Source organism: Scomber japonicus, chromosome 4 (assembly GCF_027409825.1).
Source record: "Scomber japonicus isolate fScoJap1 chromosome 4, fScoJap1.pri, whole genome shotgun sequence".
NCBI classification, from domain to species: Eukaryota; Metazoa; Chordata; class Actinopteri; order Scombriformes; family Scombridae; genus Scomber; species Scomber japonicus.
This window is the reverse complement of record NC_070581.1, coordinates 22327982-22344161: the sequence shown is the minus strand read 5'-3', so window position 1 is coordinate 22344161 and position 16180 is coordinate 22327982. Positions and strand designations below refer to the sequence as shown.

The window sequence follows — 16180 nt, the reverse complement described above, 5'->3', positions numbered from 1 at the left end:
AATAAAAAGGTTAAGTGTTAGAGTTCACTCTGGCCTTTTTGACAGCATACATTTAGACTCTGTCACAGTAGGAAAAACACAGGTATAGTTAATAACCTTAATGATGGTCAAAGTCAGCATCCAAAACCAGGGTGCTAGAACTTTCACACATAATTGGACTGGAGCCATAATTACTTACATTAGCAACACCTGTGCTTCTACTGCCTGTGTACATGCTGTGCGAAAAGGCTCCATGTCTGCTCCACTATATTGACCGTCATATTGAATACAAAAGGTAAACACGTCAACATTACATTATAACATCCATATTCATAAACCTGTACAAGACTTGATGAACTACTGCTTTGAATCTGAATGATCACAACATTAAAACAAGGAAACAGGAAACAAGATAGCAACAAATCTTCAAGTCTACTAGAATAGTATAACTAACTACAGTCTTAATCCACTAGGGGGGGCTAGAGCACAGAGATAGATACAGCACAGTCTGTCATCTGCTATACGGATAATTGACTGCTACAGCTCTGCAACCATTTCCTGACAAGTTTCCTGTCGATACCTCTATTCTTTTTTATCATATTCCTCTACAATCACTCCTCTCACTGACAGACATGCAGCCCCTTATGTAACTTTATTCAGACCTGATGTGGAACTCACAGGGGGGAGCACAGGTGCCTCGTTGGCTGAAACCGAGAACACGGTGGAAGGGAGGATATGTCAAAGAGATGAACAGAAGAAATGAGAAGTGAGGGCGGCCAGTGTTGTAACCCTTATGATTATATCACATATCAAGAAAGGAGATTATGAGAAGTGATTAAAAAAGTGATAGTTAAGGCTAGATAATGTCATACAATGAGAGATGTGTGTATATGTCGCTTTTAAGCCTATTTGTGATGCTATTTAATTTCCGATGGGACATTTTCAAACATCTGCATAATTTGTGTGCTGTAATGTTGTTTCAGTGGTCTGGAGGTTATCTTTCACAGTGGGAAGAGGAGAATTTCTGATAGGTGGAATCAGTGAAGGATTCCTAGGATTCCTACTGGCTGACACACATAAGTATGAGAGGAATCGTTCCGGTTATTAGTGGAGAGAAAATATGACAATATTTCCCAGGAGGTTGTGATCAGATTTGAATCTTGTGTGCTAGTGTTCTAAGTGGGTCAGTGGAGCAGAGCTGAGCTCAGCGATCTATAGGCTCATCCATAATTCATCAGTCACTCAAACGATATGGACTGAGCAGGGAGTGGCAGGGATGCAGAACATGCCCTCTCTGAGTCTGTCTGCCTGTCTCCTCCAGTCCCTCTCCCTCTCTCTCTCTCAGAATGAACAATTTCCGAATATCTCTTTCATAATATTTTTATGTAACTTTCATTATGATATCAGATGTACACAGTGCTGGTAATTATCATTTGATTTGTCACTGCTTTAAAAGGAAACAATAAAAAAAAGTATGATGGAAAAAAAACAATGAACAATGAAAACAACCCCTGCTAACTCACTGAGCAAGGAGATGAAAATATTTGAGAAAAGGTGCACAGCTGTGTATATTGACAAAGCAGGTCAAGGAAGTAATTTGGAGACCTAATATTGATAGCCAGCTCAGTCTTACAGAGCAATGTGGATTCAAGACAGCAAGGAATGAATCAAACGAGGGGACTGTGTCCAAGGAACAGACATGTGGGTCAAGGTTGACCACAACATCCTCACTGACTGACCAAGTATGTGGCAATACTGCAACGGCTGCAAAAACAGCATACATACACGTGCATGCCCAAACTACTGTGGTCTCTCTCCCACTCACACATACGCACCAGCCATAAGAGGAAGGACCAGCTGCGGGACAAAAATAAATACACAAAGGATGACCCATATTGACTCACTGCTGACATATACACTTAAATGCACATGACCTCATGCATAGACAATACACTTTAAAACATTAATTCAGATTACAAATGCTGCCTACAAACATTATTATAACAGGCAGTTAAAAATGAGTTATATCCCATTAAAACAATCAATCAGCTTGTATTGTTCCAGGATAAACAGGACTGCCTTTCATCTGCAGAGAGGAAAATATGTGTAAAATCAATTTCACAAGGGGTGGAATATTAGTCTAGATGACTGAAGCCCATGACTTTTTGGCTTGATATATTTTAATACATTTAAATGTCCTTGAAATGTGAACTTGAACCAGCACTGGTTCAGAAATCTGTCTATTAATAGCAGCAGAGAAGCAAGCAGAGCAGCAGCAGCAGACTCCTTCCTCGTTCAGACCCAGATTAGAAACCTATAAAACTGTCTGAAAGGAGAACACAGCTTCAACCTTGCAGTTTCATCTCTCCCTCTCTCCTTCCCCATGACGTCCATCCTGCTGCTCAGTAAACCCCTTACACACACACACACAGATACACATACAGTTATCGTTTAAACATTCCTCTGCTCAATCTCTTTTTTTTTCCTGAGCCATTCTCTTCCTTTCACATCATCACATCCGCCTTGCTGGTTTCACACACAAACCTGATTGTTGTGCATCAACAACGAAGTGTTGTGTGGAGTAGCTTAATGTGTCCCCAAGGTTGTGAATGCTAATAACAACCAGTACCGGATAAGGGCGTTGGCCTATATGTATTATCACATATGAATATTCAACAGCCTAATTAAACAGGCTGGGTGTATGCTTCAAAGGGAACACAAACATTTGGGTGGAGATTTCAAGCACACACATAAAGACACACACGCTCATGGTGCACACACATGCACACCCACACACAAAAGACGAGCTTCGAATTCAAGGAAAACTCTCCAGATCTTACACAATACAACAGATCATTAACAGTCCCTTCTCCTCACTTTAATTGTTCTTTCTCTTTGAAGTGGAATACAGGAGTCCAACTAAGGTTAGTTGACTGTCAAACTCAAACTTTTCTTTACTGACACCTCCAAACAGTTCACAACTCTCTTTACACATCATTCAAAGAACTTAATTCAGATATGCGTCAGAACAGCAACAGGAAACGTCGGTGTCTCCCCAGCACTAAGATCTAAGCGATAGGGTGCCATTCCAACCCTAACCCTAACCCTAACCCATGTTTATTGTACAGCTCTAGCATTTTAAGTACATGACAAAAAAGAAAGCTTAATTACAAGGTTTACAACAAACAGTAACACAAAGTCGATGTACATGGAAATCTGTGTAGGTGCCTAATTTTAGCCGTTATTCCACCAGGCAGGCTGATCAGACAATGAACCTGTGAGCATTCAGCTGGGTAAAGCCACTCCGGCCCTCTTTGAACATCACCCTGTTACCATGGAGATGGGCAACCGGCTCCACTGTCTGAGCATTGGACACAGATGAGAGGGAGAGAGATGAGAGCTGAAGAAAGACAGTCTCAAAGACATGAAGAAGGATAAAGCTTGAGGAGGTAAAGGGTGTAAATATACAGAAAGAGAAGAAGAAAAGACAGCCGAAGCTTTGAGGACGGTGGAGGGAATAACAGGCTGTGTAGGAGGTCAGTAGATAGTTTGTGGAGTATTTAAATTTTGTGAATCATATACTGATGGCCTTCAAAGACACAAAATCTCAACACAGCTGAGTACATATGAGATACATTGGATAGACGTGTTAATGCCTGCTACGTTGGTGCATGGTGAAATCTTTCAAATGGTCAAAATGGTGGTTATGAAATCAGTTGCGAGTGACCGTAATTAACTATAACGAGTCTAATAAGTCGGATAAATTATGTGTAGACTCACTTGATTGCTTTGTCTCCTTTTCTTTTCTCATTGCCTCTAGTTTAAGTTATCTCTTTAATTCATAATTGCATATTCAAGAAATGTGTATGATGCTTTGTGTTTGTTGGTTTTCTACATGTCCACCAATTTCCAATTTTTAAACCGTGGTAACTAAAGGCATTTTAACAGTACTCTCCAACACAATCTTGGAGGAATGATGTTCAGTATAGTTGAAGTGACTTTGATCAACTATGCTGAGCACTTAAGTTGTCCAGGAGGCTTGTGACCCAACACCTTACATTTTTTGTTTCTCCTTTAATATGACACCTATTTGAAGACCAACACACACACCCATACATACACATACACATACACACACACACACACACACACACACACACACACACACACACACACACACACACACACACACACAGACAATATGGCAGACCAGGATAAAGGGCAAGAACAGGAGAACCATTGTGTTTAATTCACAATCAATGCTTCTGTTTGCTTTGCTGATCAATGGCTGTCACCCTGCCACACATACACACCACACATGTTATAGCATACACATGACTACCAAACAAACACACCATTAAGATGCCCATAGGAGAAAAGCAGGCAAGGCCATATTTACGCTTGTCATAAAAAAAAGACACAAAGCACTCTATGTTTTTTTTTGTCCAAGATGAAGGGATAGAAGAAGACAGATCAGTGAGAAAAGAGAAGGAAATTGACTAAAGGGCAGATAAAAAGGCAATAAAAAAGAGAAAGGGGAATATTAGAGGGCAGAGAGGAGAGATTGTAACACATTTTAGAAAAACAATTTTTGTTTTCTCAGAAAGTAGCAACCACAAGCCACACATCTGCCAATCCCATTTGTGGCTTAACACTACTTCCTCATCAAGCTCTATCACTGTAATAAGGTCTCAGAGTTGATGTCAACAACTTTGAACTAAAGAGTTACGATGGTGCACTGACAGCAACACACACACACGTTGCCTGAAAAAACAATTTGCCACGGGCTGGTAGTTCTCTCTCTCTCTCTCTCTCTCTCCCTCTCGCTCTCTCTCTCTACTGAAAGTCAATCGAAACTCAGTTGTTTGATTATACACGAGCTTGGCTGCGTGCTTCTGAGTTTATTGTGAGCAGAGGCCAATATGCTGTAGCAGTGCTTTGATAAGACTTGATAGTCATCATATGCATCTGCAGCCTTAGTTGTATGTAAGTAAATATGACAGAGCAATACCCCGTGTTTGTTTTTTGCAGCTTTTCAAATAACTCGACGTCACTAAAACAAGTTCCAGGATGAGTAGCAGTGTCCTGCTGCAAAGGGCACGAACGCTTTCATCAACGCACAGTCAGTAGCCTGGGGAGGTGAGAGACGATGGGAGTGCAGTGATGAGGATGTTAAACTAGCAGGGACGGAACAAGCCTCGGGGCACCAGGTAATGTTTGGCGCCTCCCCACTGACACTTCTCCTTACTCCTCTCTCACAGAACAGTAGTGGTGGCATTACAAAAGAGGACCAAATCCCTTATAAGTAAGGGCTTGTCAGATAATACAAAATTTAATCCTGTTTATTACAAATCCTATTAGTGGCCATTTATTATAAAAACATGGTTTCCATCTGATGGTACAAAGAAAATCTCTTACAGCCAAAAATATGTTTAGACTAAAGAAATAACTAAATTTATAGACTTTGAGTCCTCAGATGGGCCGATTAATGAAATGGGTCTATCTTACATTTTCTTAGTTTTCAGCTCTAATAAGTGATACCTGAAATGTGTACAGACTAATCCAGTCCTGAGATTTGTTTTCTTTTTTGTTTTCTTTGTTTTTTATCTCGGTGGCCGAAGAAAAGTTATCATTTACTGTACACGAGGGCAGCTAAAAACTGGTAATGTGTAAGATACTGAGCTCAAACTAAATAAAATACAAGTTGATAAAACATACCACATTGGTTAGAGTATTTGGAGGCTGCTCCTCTGAATAGTTTAAATTTTAGGCATTTTGTTTTGTTGTGGTTCGGGATACTGCAGGATAACATAGCATATTATCTCTGACATGGGAATCAAAGTATGGTGAAAGACAATAGAAGACAAAGGATGAGCAGTAAGACAGGTGGGCATGTGGAGATATGGCCTGAGGGAAAGAGTTAGGGTCATCCACCCAACCCCCCTACCCTTCCAATATTCCCCAACATCCCACTTTTAGAGGGGACAAGGTTAGTGAACATTTGCAGACAGGCCCTGGAGGAGGTTGTTCTCCAAAGACAAACACAGCTTCAGTCTCTCTCACAATCACACACAAAAATCCTATGGTGAGAGTACTAGCCTCCAGGCTTGGCTTCTGTTTCATCTCAACTCAGAAGCTAATATCCCACTAGTGCCTACTCCCCTATTCCTCCCCATCCCCTGTCCTAAACAAATCTTCCATTCTGACACTAAACATTTTGTACCTTCCAGCCCTTCACTTCCTTCATCTGTTTTTAATCCTGCATCCCTCTGAGAAGAGAGAAAGATCAGACTAGACCAGACTACCAGTCTGACTGCAGGTCATCCAGTCTGAGTTTGGCATGAACATTTTGATGCTCCCAGGCATACAGTCTAAACATCCACTAGCACCATTATACAGATCTAAACATGAACAGGGATGATGTAGTCAATCAATTAATCAGCAGCAAATTGTAATTAATCCCACAGGCTGAGCACCAGCTGCAAAACAGCAGGCTCTACAGACCTAATACTGAGTTTTAACACAGCCCCTCTACCCTCTTTAACAGCACTGCCACCGGGGAATAGATATTTTAAACTCATGGACAGTTAGAGAGCAAACTGGCCTGTAATTGCAAATGAGTCATAAATGCTCCCCAATCAGCAATAATCGAATGTAATGTTTGTCCATAATTAAATCCGTTGGTGACTCAAATCGACCTCATAGACTGCTGCTCTTACCACTGTAGCATGAGTTACTGTTTAACAAGAGTTGAGATAAAGTGCAAAGATAGACTGCTCAGTTACTGTATGGATCGAACGACCTAAAAGTTGAATAAATATCCATTTTTACCATTTTGATTGCTGCCCTGAGCAAAAGCACTGACTTAGCAGCCAAAAAAACACAAACCTGGAACAATTCCAAATAGCTGGAGGAGAGACAGAAAGATAGACAAAGAGGTGGAAAAAGATATGCAAAAGCATCACACGAGCATTATTAAACATGATAAAAGACTTTGCTGGAAGCAAAAATGAAAGACAAATGTGTTTTTTTAGCCATGAATGTAGGAGCAGCATAGAGATGGTGGTTTTAATGACTAAACAGGCTTGTGTGTTTTAAGCTTACCTTGGAGTACTGTCTACGAAGACTGAAGCGCTGCACCATCCTGACTCATTGACTGACTGACGGACCCACAGCCGGACCCCCTGCTCTACTCCTCTCCAACTGATATCCCTTCAAAGTGCACAACGCCTCACATAGCACATACACACTCACACACACATACTGAAGGCACACACGCTACCCTCCTCTCCAAACAACCATGTGCACACACATTTCTAGTCCATGCTGCTTCGTCTACTATGCAAACACAAGTGAGAGAGAGAGAGAGAGAGAGAGAGAGAGAGAGAGAGAGAGAGAGAGAGAGAGAGAGAGAGAGAGAGAGAGAGAGAGAGAGAGAGAGAGAGAGAGAGAGAGAGAGAGAGAGAGAGAGAGAGAGAGAGAGAGAGAGAGAGAGAGAGAGAGAGAGAGAGAGCGAAAAGGAGGAAGAGGGAGATGAAAAAAGGGAGAGGGAGAGCAAGCAGAGATAAACACAGCTCAGTTGTGTTTGCGATCTACTCATAGTCACAGTGATCCCCCTGAGCTATGTCTCCTCCTCTCACAGACACAGTCACTCACACAAGATGCTCGCACCACATGCCCTGTCAATAAAGGAGTGATTTTCAGGTCACACAGCTCACACAGAGAATATGAAACACACACACAAAAAACCGCCACATATACACACCACCTCCACATCCTCTTTTGAAACAGCACTGATAACAAGACCACATTCACAAACACACACACACACACATACACACACACACACACACTCAGGCAGTGCTCAGCTCTCACTCATGTAGGACGAGGCAAGGTTGCCTCCTGCTTCCTGTCAGTGAGCCGAAGGGTGAGGTGGGGGGTGGAGGGGGGGCAGAAGGAGGAGGGACCAGCTGACTGTCTATACGAACTCTCTCCAGGGACAGAGGGAGGGGAACAGGGAGGCAAAGAGGGGAAAAGAGAAAGAAAAGGCTAGGGGAGCACAGGAGGGGCATTGTTGAGAAAAAGAAAGAAATATAGAAGAAAAGAAAAGTCAAGAAAAAAAGAACATGAAGGACACAATGATTTATTTTTACATGTATCACTCTAGAAATCCTCGACCTCAGTTAACAGCGGGATGTCACACACCTTCAAGGTCGACCATGTTGTTACTATGGCAACCTAAGCAAGGGCGTAGTTCTCGGCAGCTTTTTTCAGGGTTACCACAGCGACTGCTTGGATGACCTAAATGACATTGCTGTGTAGCTGTGAGGGGACGGGGCTGTGATGCTGGATTGAGATAGACAGGTTATCATCTCTGCTGAGAGCGAGCCACAGACCCGGCTCTCAGCCCTCCTCCGACAACCCAGGTGAGGTCGTTCTCACAGACAAGTGAAGGATGCTTGATTATCCAAATGAAGAGAGGAGGAAGAACCATATTATGTTCAACTCACAGATTAAAGCTGTCAGTTAACGTGGATGTCAACAACCCCTGGTCTAGACTTGCTTCCCATCACTGGAAAAATGTACTTTATCTCTGACACACTGATACGGAGTCCTTGATACAATTGATTTCATCAACCCAAAAATCGGTCCAGTCCACCACACATGAGCTCATAATTCAAACACAACCTCCACATGAACCAAGCCCAGCGCTGCTCACAGCAGGTTAACTGATCTGACAGTGACCTCTAGTGGCAGATGAGAAAAACTGTAGTCTGGAATACATAAAGTGGTTAAAAAGCATGACTTGAGGTTGAGATTAAGATCAGACTGTAAAGTGCTGATAGATTTTAACAAAGGAGGCACACTGTATACAATAGCACACTGGCTGGCAAACAAATTACCCCCTGAATAGATGATTATCGGAGCAGAATAAAAAGGGAAGGATAAACACATGTTTATTGCATCGTTTACAGTCAGCCTACTATAGGAAAAAAACACTTTTAAGAGTCATTGGCTTTTACCACAGGCTGCTGTGTAATATATCAGTGTACTGTATGTGTTTATTTCCATAATTATAAAGCTATACTGTCGCCACTGGCATCAGCTTGGATTAATGCCGTTATAAAAAGGCCATAAAAAACATCAGCACAATCAGACAGCAGTGAAGAGTGCAGCAGTAAGTGTTTCCACAGCAGCAACATGAACCTCAGCTTTTGATTGACAGCTCACTGACAAGCAAGGCCTGACTCCAGTAAAAGGAGGAAAGAGACAAATCGAAGAGCCTGTGCAGTGATAATACAATTTACTGTTTCAGTCACTTACCCTGTCTGTCTCCTCCGTGGACTGGTACCCTGACGACAGCACCACATCCCCGCCAGCGTATCCAGGGGCGGGGCTGCTTGGTGTGGTGTCAGTGGTAGAAGAGGAGCGTGGGCGGCTGGTGTGGTGCTGTGGATCGTGAGTGTGGCGGCGGTGTGGGGCCTGGGGGCTACCTCTCAGGAGAGGATCGCGGTCTCCACTCCCAGATCCCGACCCGGACCCCTTACTGCGCCGACTCTGCAGGCTGGTCCCACGCCTCATCATGCCCACAGCGGCTGAGCCCTGGCCAGCTGCAGAGGGAACCATAGGAGCAGAGAGGCGGTCAGAGTCAGGACAACATGACCCTGACATATCCTCAGAGGCAGAGAGTGAGGTGCCACCTGCTGACACTACAGAGGAAGATGAGGAGGAAGATGAGGAGGTGATGGTGGGGCGAGAGAGGGAGAGGCGTTTACGCTGCTGCTGGAACAGCTGTTTCAGTCCCTGGCCGAGAACCCCCATGCTCTCCCTGGCGTTTTGACTCATCTTACTGAGGGAGGGGTGCTCTGACTGGGACAAGGCCCTCTTCAACCCCGGGCCCTGTGACCCCTCTGCCACTCCTCTAGCTTCAGGACCTGAACTCGGGCCTACCCCCTCTGGCACCCTGTGACTCTTGTTCCCCTGCTGCATTTGCCTCTGTTGACCTCTCATGAATATCAGCCTGATATGACTTTACTCTCTATCTGATGCATGAAGGAGAGACTAGAATACAGCGGAGTATAGTAGAAAACAGTGGAAGTGGAGATGGGACTGTCTGATGGAGGGTTGGATCGGCTCAGTGGTGGTCAGAGGGATGGGTCCAAAAAGGGAGCATGCATCTTTGATTCAGGAACAAGTAGCCATGCTGGTCTAGCACAGAGAGAGAGGAGATGGGTTATGAGAGGCTAGATCCAGTGAGAATGCAATTCATTTTCACCTTCATTTGTAATCATTTGCATTTTGAAATTACATTTAAATGGCAGAACGTGTGAATGCACAGTAATAACACCGGAATTCTAAAGTTTGTCAGCAGACAGCATTCATGTACCAATATGTAGAATCAACTTTGCAACTGTAATTTAAAAATAATCAAGGATGAAAACATTATCTTTGCTTGAAGGTGCTATTTGTGACAGCTGGGACAGTCTTCTGAATGATTCATCATTCAAACGAGCCAATGCTTCAAGAGTAATTACAAGTAATAAAAAAAAAAACAAGGTGGATGCAGGTAGTCTAGCAAGATATATCACAAAGTGAAGCGTAAATTAATTAAAAAGTAAGCAAGGACATGCAAGCTAGTAAAAAAAAAAATGCCTGGAGGGGGATGGAAAGGCCCAAGAGGCAGGTGGTTTAAAGAAAAGGATACAAAGAAGAAGAGGAGGGCAGGGATGGAAAGAGATACAGACTCACATCAGAAGGAAAAAGAACAAAAAACCTACCATCAGCCCAACTGGCAGCCTAGTATGACTCAGTCTTCTGGATTACCTGAGAGAGAGGTGGATACATGGAGGGAGACCAAAGAAAGAAAAACAGAGAATCATTTTTAAGATTTAGAATGTATTTTTCTTTCCATGCACTCACTAACCTCAAGACATCAGACATCTTTTTCTGCCTGCAATCAATAATCACTTTCACTGTGAGCTGTGAAGCCGGGCATATTGAACAGAACATGTGCGACACTGTGTGACACAGCTTAGTTTGTGTGTTTGTGTGCCTTCAGGAGCTCATTTAGTATCCCCAAAGGCATCCCTTCCTTATCCTGTGGCGGTAACAAGAGACAAGGGTTTCCGCACTAGAAACAACCAACAGCACAGTGTCACAAACACAGCACTCAGTGCATGATCGCCTTCTGCAGCCTTTTACACTGCCAAGCTGCATCTCCATCAGTGACAAAACCAACAGAGTAGATTCCCGATAAAATACAAGCCGTCTTCCTTGAGAAGAAACCTTATTGGTGCAACAGTGATCACCTCATAGATAGAGCCACAGACAGGCAGTCGGGTCCGCCCAACCCTGCCTGCAGCATCAATAACTGCTCCCATTGAGGGCAACAAAACAAGCGAGCTAGGAACATTTAGAGCCCTGGGGAGGGACATTTACAAACTATATGCCATTCAGCTGTTGCGCTGTCAGGTCACAAAGAATAACACAAAGTTGGACAGACTGCTGCAAGAATGTAATCTATGCAAATTAAGATATGACAGACTTGATTCATGTTGCTGTAAGCACCGTCAGCTGTTCAGTTTTATATTGGGTCAAGAGATAGATGAGGAATGAGCATGACGCTAATTGCAGGTAGCAAACACACTCGCCACACTGTCACTATGGAGTTCATGCACATAAACACATTAACAGTAGGTTTTACTTTCTCCACCAGCTGATCTTCACTCTGCTCCGGTCTAATCTTTTCAGTCCAATAGGCAGATTCAGGGCAGTTAACAGTGATGCGTTTAATGAAGGGTCTGTGGGTTAATAAGCAATGCCAAACAGTTAAATGTAATTGTTGCCTGCCAGAGAGTGAGAGAGAGAGCAGGTGTTGAACAGGTTCACTGTAGTCACCTGCTAGCAGGCTGCTGCTGCCTGTAGCTGTTAATACATTGTGCTGTGAAGCGTTAAGCAGTGCCTTTCATACTCATTATAAACATACCTCCAACTTGGTATTTTTACTGATAACAGATAAGCGAGCTATTATAGTGTATTGCAAACTTCTGTTGCACTCAACTTAGAATGAAGTTACCCAGTCAACTAGAAGGAAAACAGCTTTTTTATAGCAACTGAAAATAAAAAAAAGACATGTAAATACTATTTGAAGTTCATTGTGATGCAAAAATGAATTTAATTGTTTACTATGACTGTTTCTGAATTGATTTAATCAAATTATTGTAAGGTCTCTTTAAGGGATTGATTTAGTATTGCACTTCTATAAAGTTGAGCCACTTGGCAAGTAACAGTTTTATGAAACAATGGTTAATATTTGAAGCAGAGGCCAAGAATTTTAAACCATGATGAGTCAAGCGGAAACATTAGATCCTACACTTAGCATCATGTAGTTTAATAGCTACTTTTATTTGATCCTCCCCAACTGGTCCCTCAGAAATTTGTAACATATGTTTTCTGTTATGAATTTGCTGTATCCAGGCCCAGTGCAAGAAATATTATTTCATATTACAGTCTTACTGTAATATATTATATTAAGACTGTAGAAAGCTCCTCCACAGACACAGTAAACGTGTGTAAAATCATAGGATTGTCCTTTTAGAAAATAAAATAAAAAAATAAAAAATTGTAATCTCACCAATACAATCCTTTTTTTTTATCATTGTGTATTTTTTTATGTGTTTTTTATACCAGTCAAAAAAAAAATCTACTTACTCAAAGATGTTTCCATATAGTTTCATATAATAATCATGACATGAACTTCCGTGACCTAGCTCATCAATTAATCAGCTCCTCATACAAAGCGAACAGTCACGGACGCATATGTAACATACTTAAGTTTAAATGCATACCAGATTATTCATGCATCCTCACACTGAAGCATCTAGAAAGTGTTATTTTCTGGCAGTCACAGTTCCGTGTGGTTGATTATAAAGGAGTGCTGTGCTGATGTTTCAGAGCGAGTGAGTGGCGTGGAGGGGTAAACCTAAGTTAATCCTGTCCTGAAGCTGAACCTGAAGCCCTGTCCCGACACCAGTTCACATCCCTCCCTCTGTATCTCTAAATCCCCTCCTTCATCCCCAGGCTGATCCCAATGCTGGATTGGATGTTTTCTTGATTGCCTACGGTTTTTATATTCAAACTAAATCCTCTTTCAGGAGCCTTTAGAGGAGAAAGCTTTATTGTCCGACTTGATGTGTGTATACTTGTGTGTATGTGTGACAGGTTCAACTTGAGCAAGGCTTGCCATTCCACCTTGATGAAATGATGACGCAAAAGAACAATGACCAGATGAATCTCCGGATAACGACTGTCCTGTTCTGACCCAAATGAAGCATTGTACTATTTTGACAATGAACAGACTACTACAAAATAATACATACCTCGTAGATAATCTAGCAATGAAAGAAAACATTTGTAATAGCTTGTAAAAACGTCTGCAGCTGGATCAGATTAAAAGGGAAGCAAAATGATCCTATCAGAAAAAAATTCTCTTCATTAGCTCCTCAGATCAACTTTAAAAATAATGCTAGTGTGTTGGATGTATTTCGCTCTATGTAAACCCTGTCCACCACAGAAACAAATCACTGATTATCAGTGTTGAACAGGTGTCAGTGACAGCTGGGGTTAGCAGCCTCAGTGAGTCAGCATGTTTCTCAGAAATATCACAATACTGTCAAAGGTGAATGACAAACGACCATATGGACAATGGCCTCTCTGGAACCGCGTCACCCTTACTCATAGCTTCGTAGAAATAAACACACATATACACACACACACACACACACACACACACACACACACACACACACACACACACACACACACACACACACACACACACACACACACACACACACACACACACGTCCTTGTCCCTAACTCTGTAGCTCATTCCATTCAGCTGAGCTGCCAGTCGTCCAGTCCTGCCGTCATTGTCTTTGGCCAGCCATACTGGAGAGACGGTGAAAGCACAGCAGAGCTTTGGCACTGCCGGACTGGGAAAAAAAAAACAGATCCCACTGACAATTTATCATTTCACAGGCAGTAAAACACATAACGATGCATGCTTAATGAATCTAAGATGAATCGTGATAAATACTTAACAACAATCATGTGGTTTCTTAAACTTGTTTTACTAAATTTAAACAATCTCTGCCGAGTACAAGACACAAGTATTACAGCTCCCAGTAAACATTCACTTTAGCTCTCTGATAGAAAACAGGGACGGCCTTGTTCTGCTACGAAGGTCAAATTGACAAAGATGTGGCACTGAAGTGTTATAATCACGTCCATTATCATTATTGAATGAAGACAGCTATCAAATGTGATTATTTAAAAGAAGATTAAGCCCCAGACTTACAATGATGAGGGTGTCAGCTCTAGTAGCTAAGTGATAAAGCCGACAATCTGCAATTTAGCAGATTGTAAGATAAATTATGTATCAGCACTGCGCAATGTATTGTCTTTTTAACATGAAAAGTTTCAAACTGGGCACGACCAACACAAAGTGGAGGTCAATCTGTCCAATGGACTTTGACACTGAAGCAGCCATGTTGTTGTTTATTGCCGAACATACATTCGGTTAATTTCAAAATATGGCCATAGCTTAAACAAGCCCATGCAGTGTTCGAGAAGAGTCTGAGAGCTGGCGTGGAATAGACCGCTCTTTGTTCCCTCGGAGCCACACACAGGCCCATCGCTGCTCTTTGTGCTGTGCCTCTTTCACTGACAGACACACATCAATAAGAGGGGAATTAGGCCAGAGAGTTCTGGCAGTGATGTCTGTGTGTGAGCACATGCACAAACGTGTGTGTGTGTGTGTGTGTGTGTGTGTGTGTGTGCGTGTGTGTGCATGTGTGTGTGTGTATGTGTATCAGACAGAAGCAGAAAAAGATAGAGAAAGAGAGAGATAGCAGGAATTATATTGTGTGGAAATGTGTACTAACATATGTGTGTCTGTGTGTGTGTGTGTGTGTGTGTGTTGTCTTTGACCGATGGAAACTGGACCATATCTCATTCAGCAGCTGCAATAATGACAGCATAGGCAGGAAACAGGAACAATCGTTATTGTATTTGTGTGTGTGTGTGTGTGTATGTGTGTGTGTGTGTGTGTGTGTGTCAGTGGGGCTGGGCGGCAGATAATAGCAGAGTTGTGTCAGTTCTGACAGTGCAGGAGATGACTTCAGCACACTGCGAAAATGTGATAAGAGATGCAACTATTTGTATCAAACGTGGAGAATGAGTTAGTGAGCGAGGAGAGACAGAGGGGTTACAGATGGAGTGAGAAAGACTAGAGTGGATCAAAGGTACCCGGCAGTCCACGGCGTGTTTCGCCTGGCCGTGTCAGGTTCAGCTCGGGCCCTCAGCACTGAGTGTGTCTGAATGAGGAGGTGAATGGCAGGTAGTTCCCTGACAGAGGCAGGCAAAACGCCCTATTGTGCAAGATGAAACCCACAGGGAAGTCCCACTGCCAAAGTTCTGCTCAGCTTTTCAGGGAAAGGACCAACCAGAAGACACACAATCATTTACACCTACACAAAAGACACTTAAAAAACATTGTGTTGGCTTTAAAACCACCCACACCACTTACTTGTATTTAAAAAGTTAAACATTTAAAAATGCTGTCTGCTTGTACAGCGGCCACAAACATCTGACCTGTAAAACAACTCTTCCAAAATATTTTAAATCTTGAAAACTAGGTTGACTATATAATGAAAAAACCTTCAAATATGAATGTGGAAGTCTGTCTTAACCAGTATTTCTGATTCCACTTTAGCTCTTATGCAACAGGAACTTCTATCACCACCCCATCTCAAACTGCTGTACATAAAATGTATTCAGTTTACCCACACACTCACACTAAGGGAACAACAGGTGGTATATTGAGTGTGAAGCTAGTCTGAGTTATCAAGGACTACCTAACAGAGACTGGGAGGTGGGAAGCTGCAAAGACAAGGTAACAAAAGCTGTACAGAGCCATGGATATCACATATGTTGAGTATTCTCGTCTGTTTATAGACTGTACAGAGGTGTCCAGCAGTGAGCAAATGCACAGCAGGGCAGTGATGTGAAACATAATTGATGACTGGCTGTGAGTCATCAGGCTGCATGTTAAACATTATGCTGGAAGGAGCTGTGCGTTTACTGGGGAAGCTTTGTTTAAGGTTTCATTCTGCATCTGTGCTCAACACCACAGTAAGTG

The 16180-nt window shown here is 42.5% G+C and overlaps 1 protein-coding gene across 4 annotated transcripts in view; it reads right to left on the bottom strand.

The window, feature by feature from the left end:
- Positions 1–16180, bottom strand: part of tmcc1a (transmembrane and coiled-coil domain family 1a) — a 41302-nt gene that overhangs the window by 18122 nt on the left and 7000 nt on the right. For 2 of the 4 annotated variants that reach the window (XM_053317584.1, XM_053317585.1), the window contains exons 3-4: positions 10758–10803; positions 9304–9590 (exon numbers count right to left, since the gene is read on the bottom strand). In XM_053317584.1, coding sequence (XP_053173559.1) covers positions 9304–9564 — 261 coding nt within the window. In that variant the 5' untranslated portion in view covers positions 9565–9590; positions 10758–10803. Of the gene's footprint in view, positions 1–7083; positions 7331–9303; positions 10009–10757; positions 10804–16180 lie in introns of those variants that run through there. The other 2 variants (XM_053317583.1, XM_053317588.1) reach the window with 2 other exon arrangements.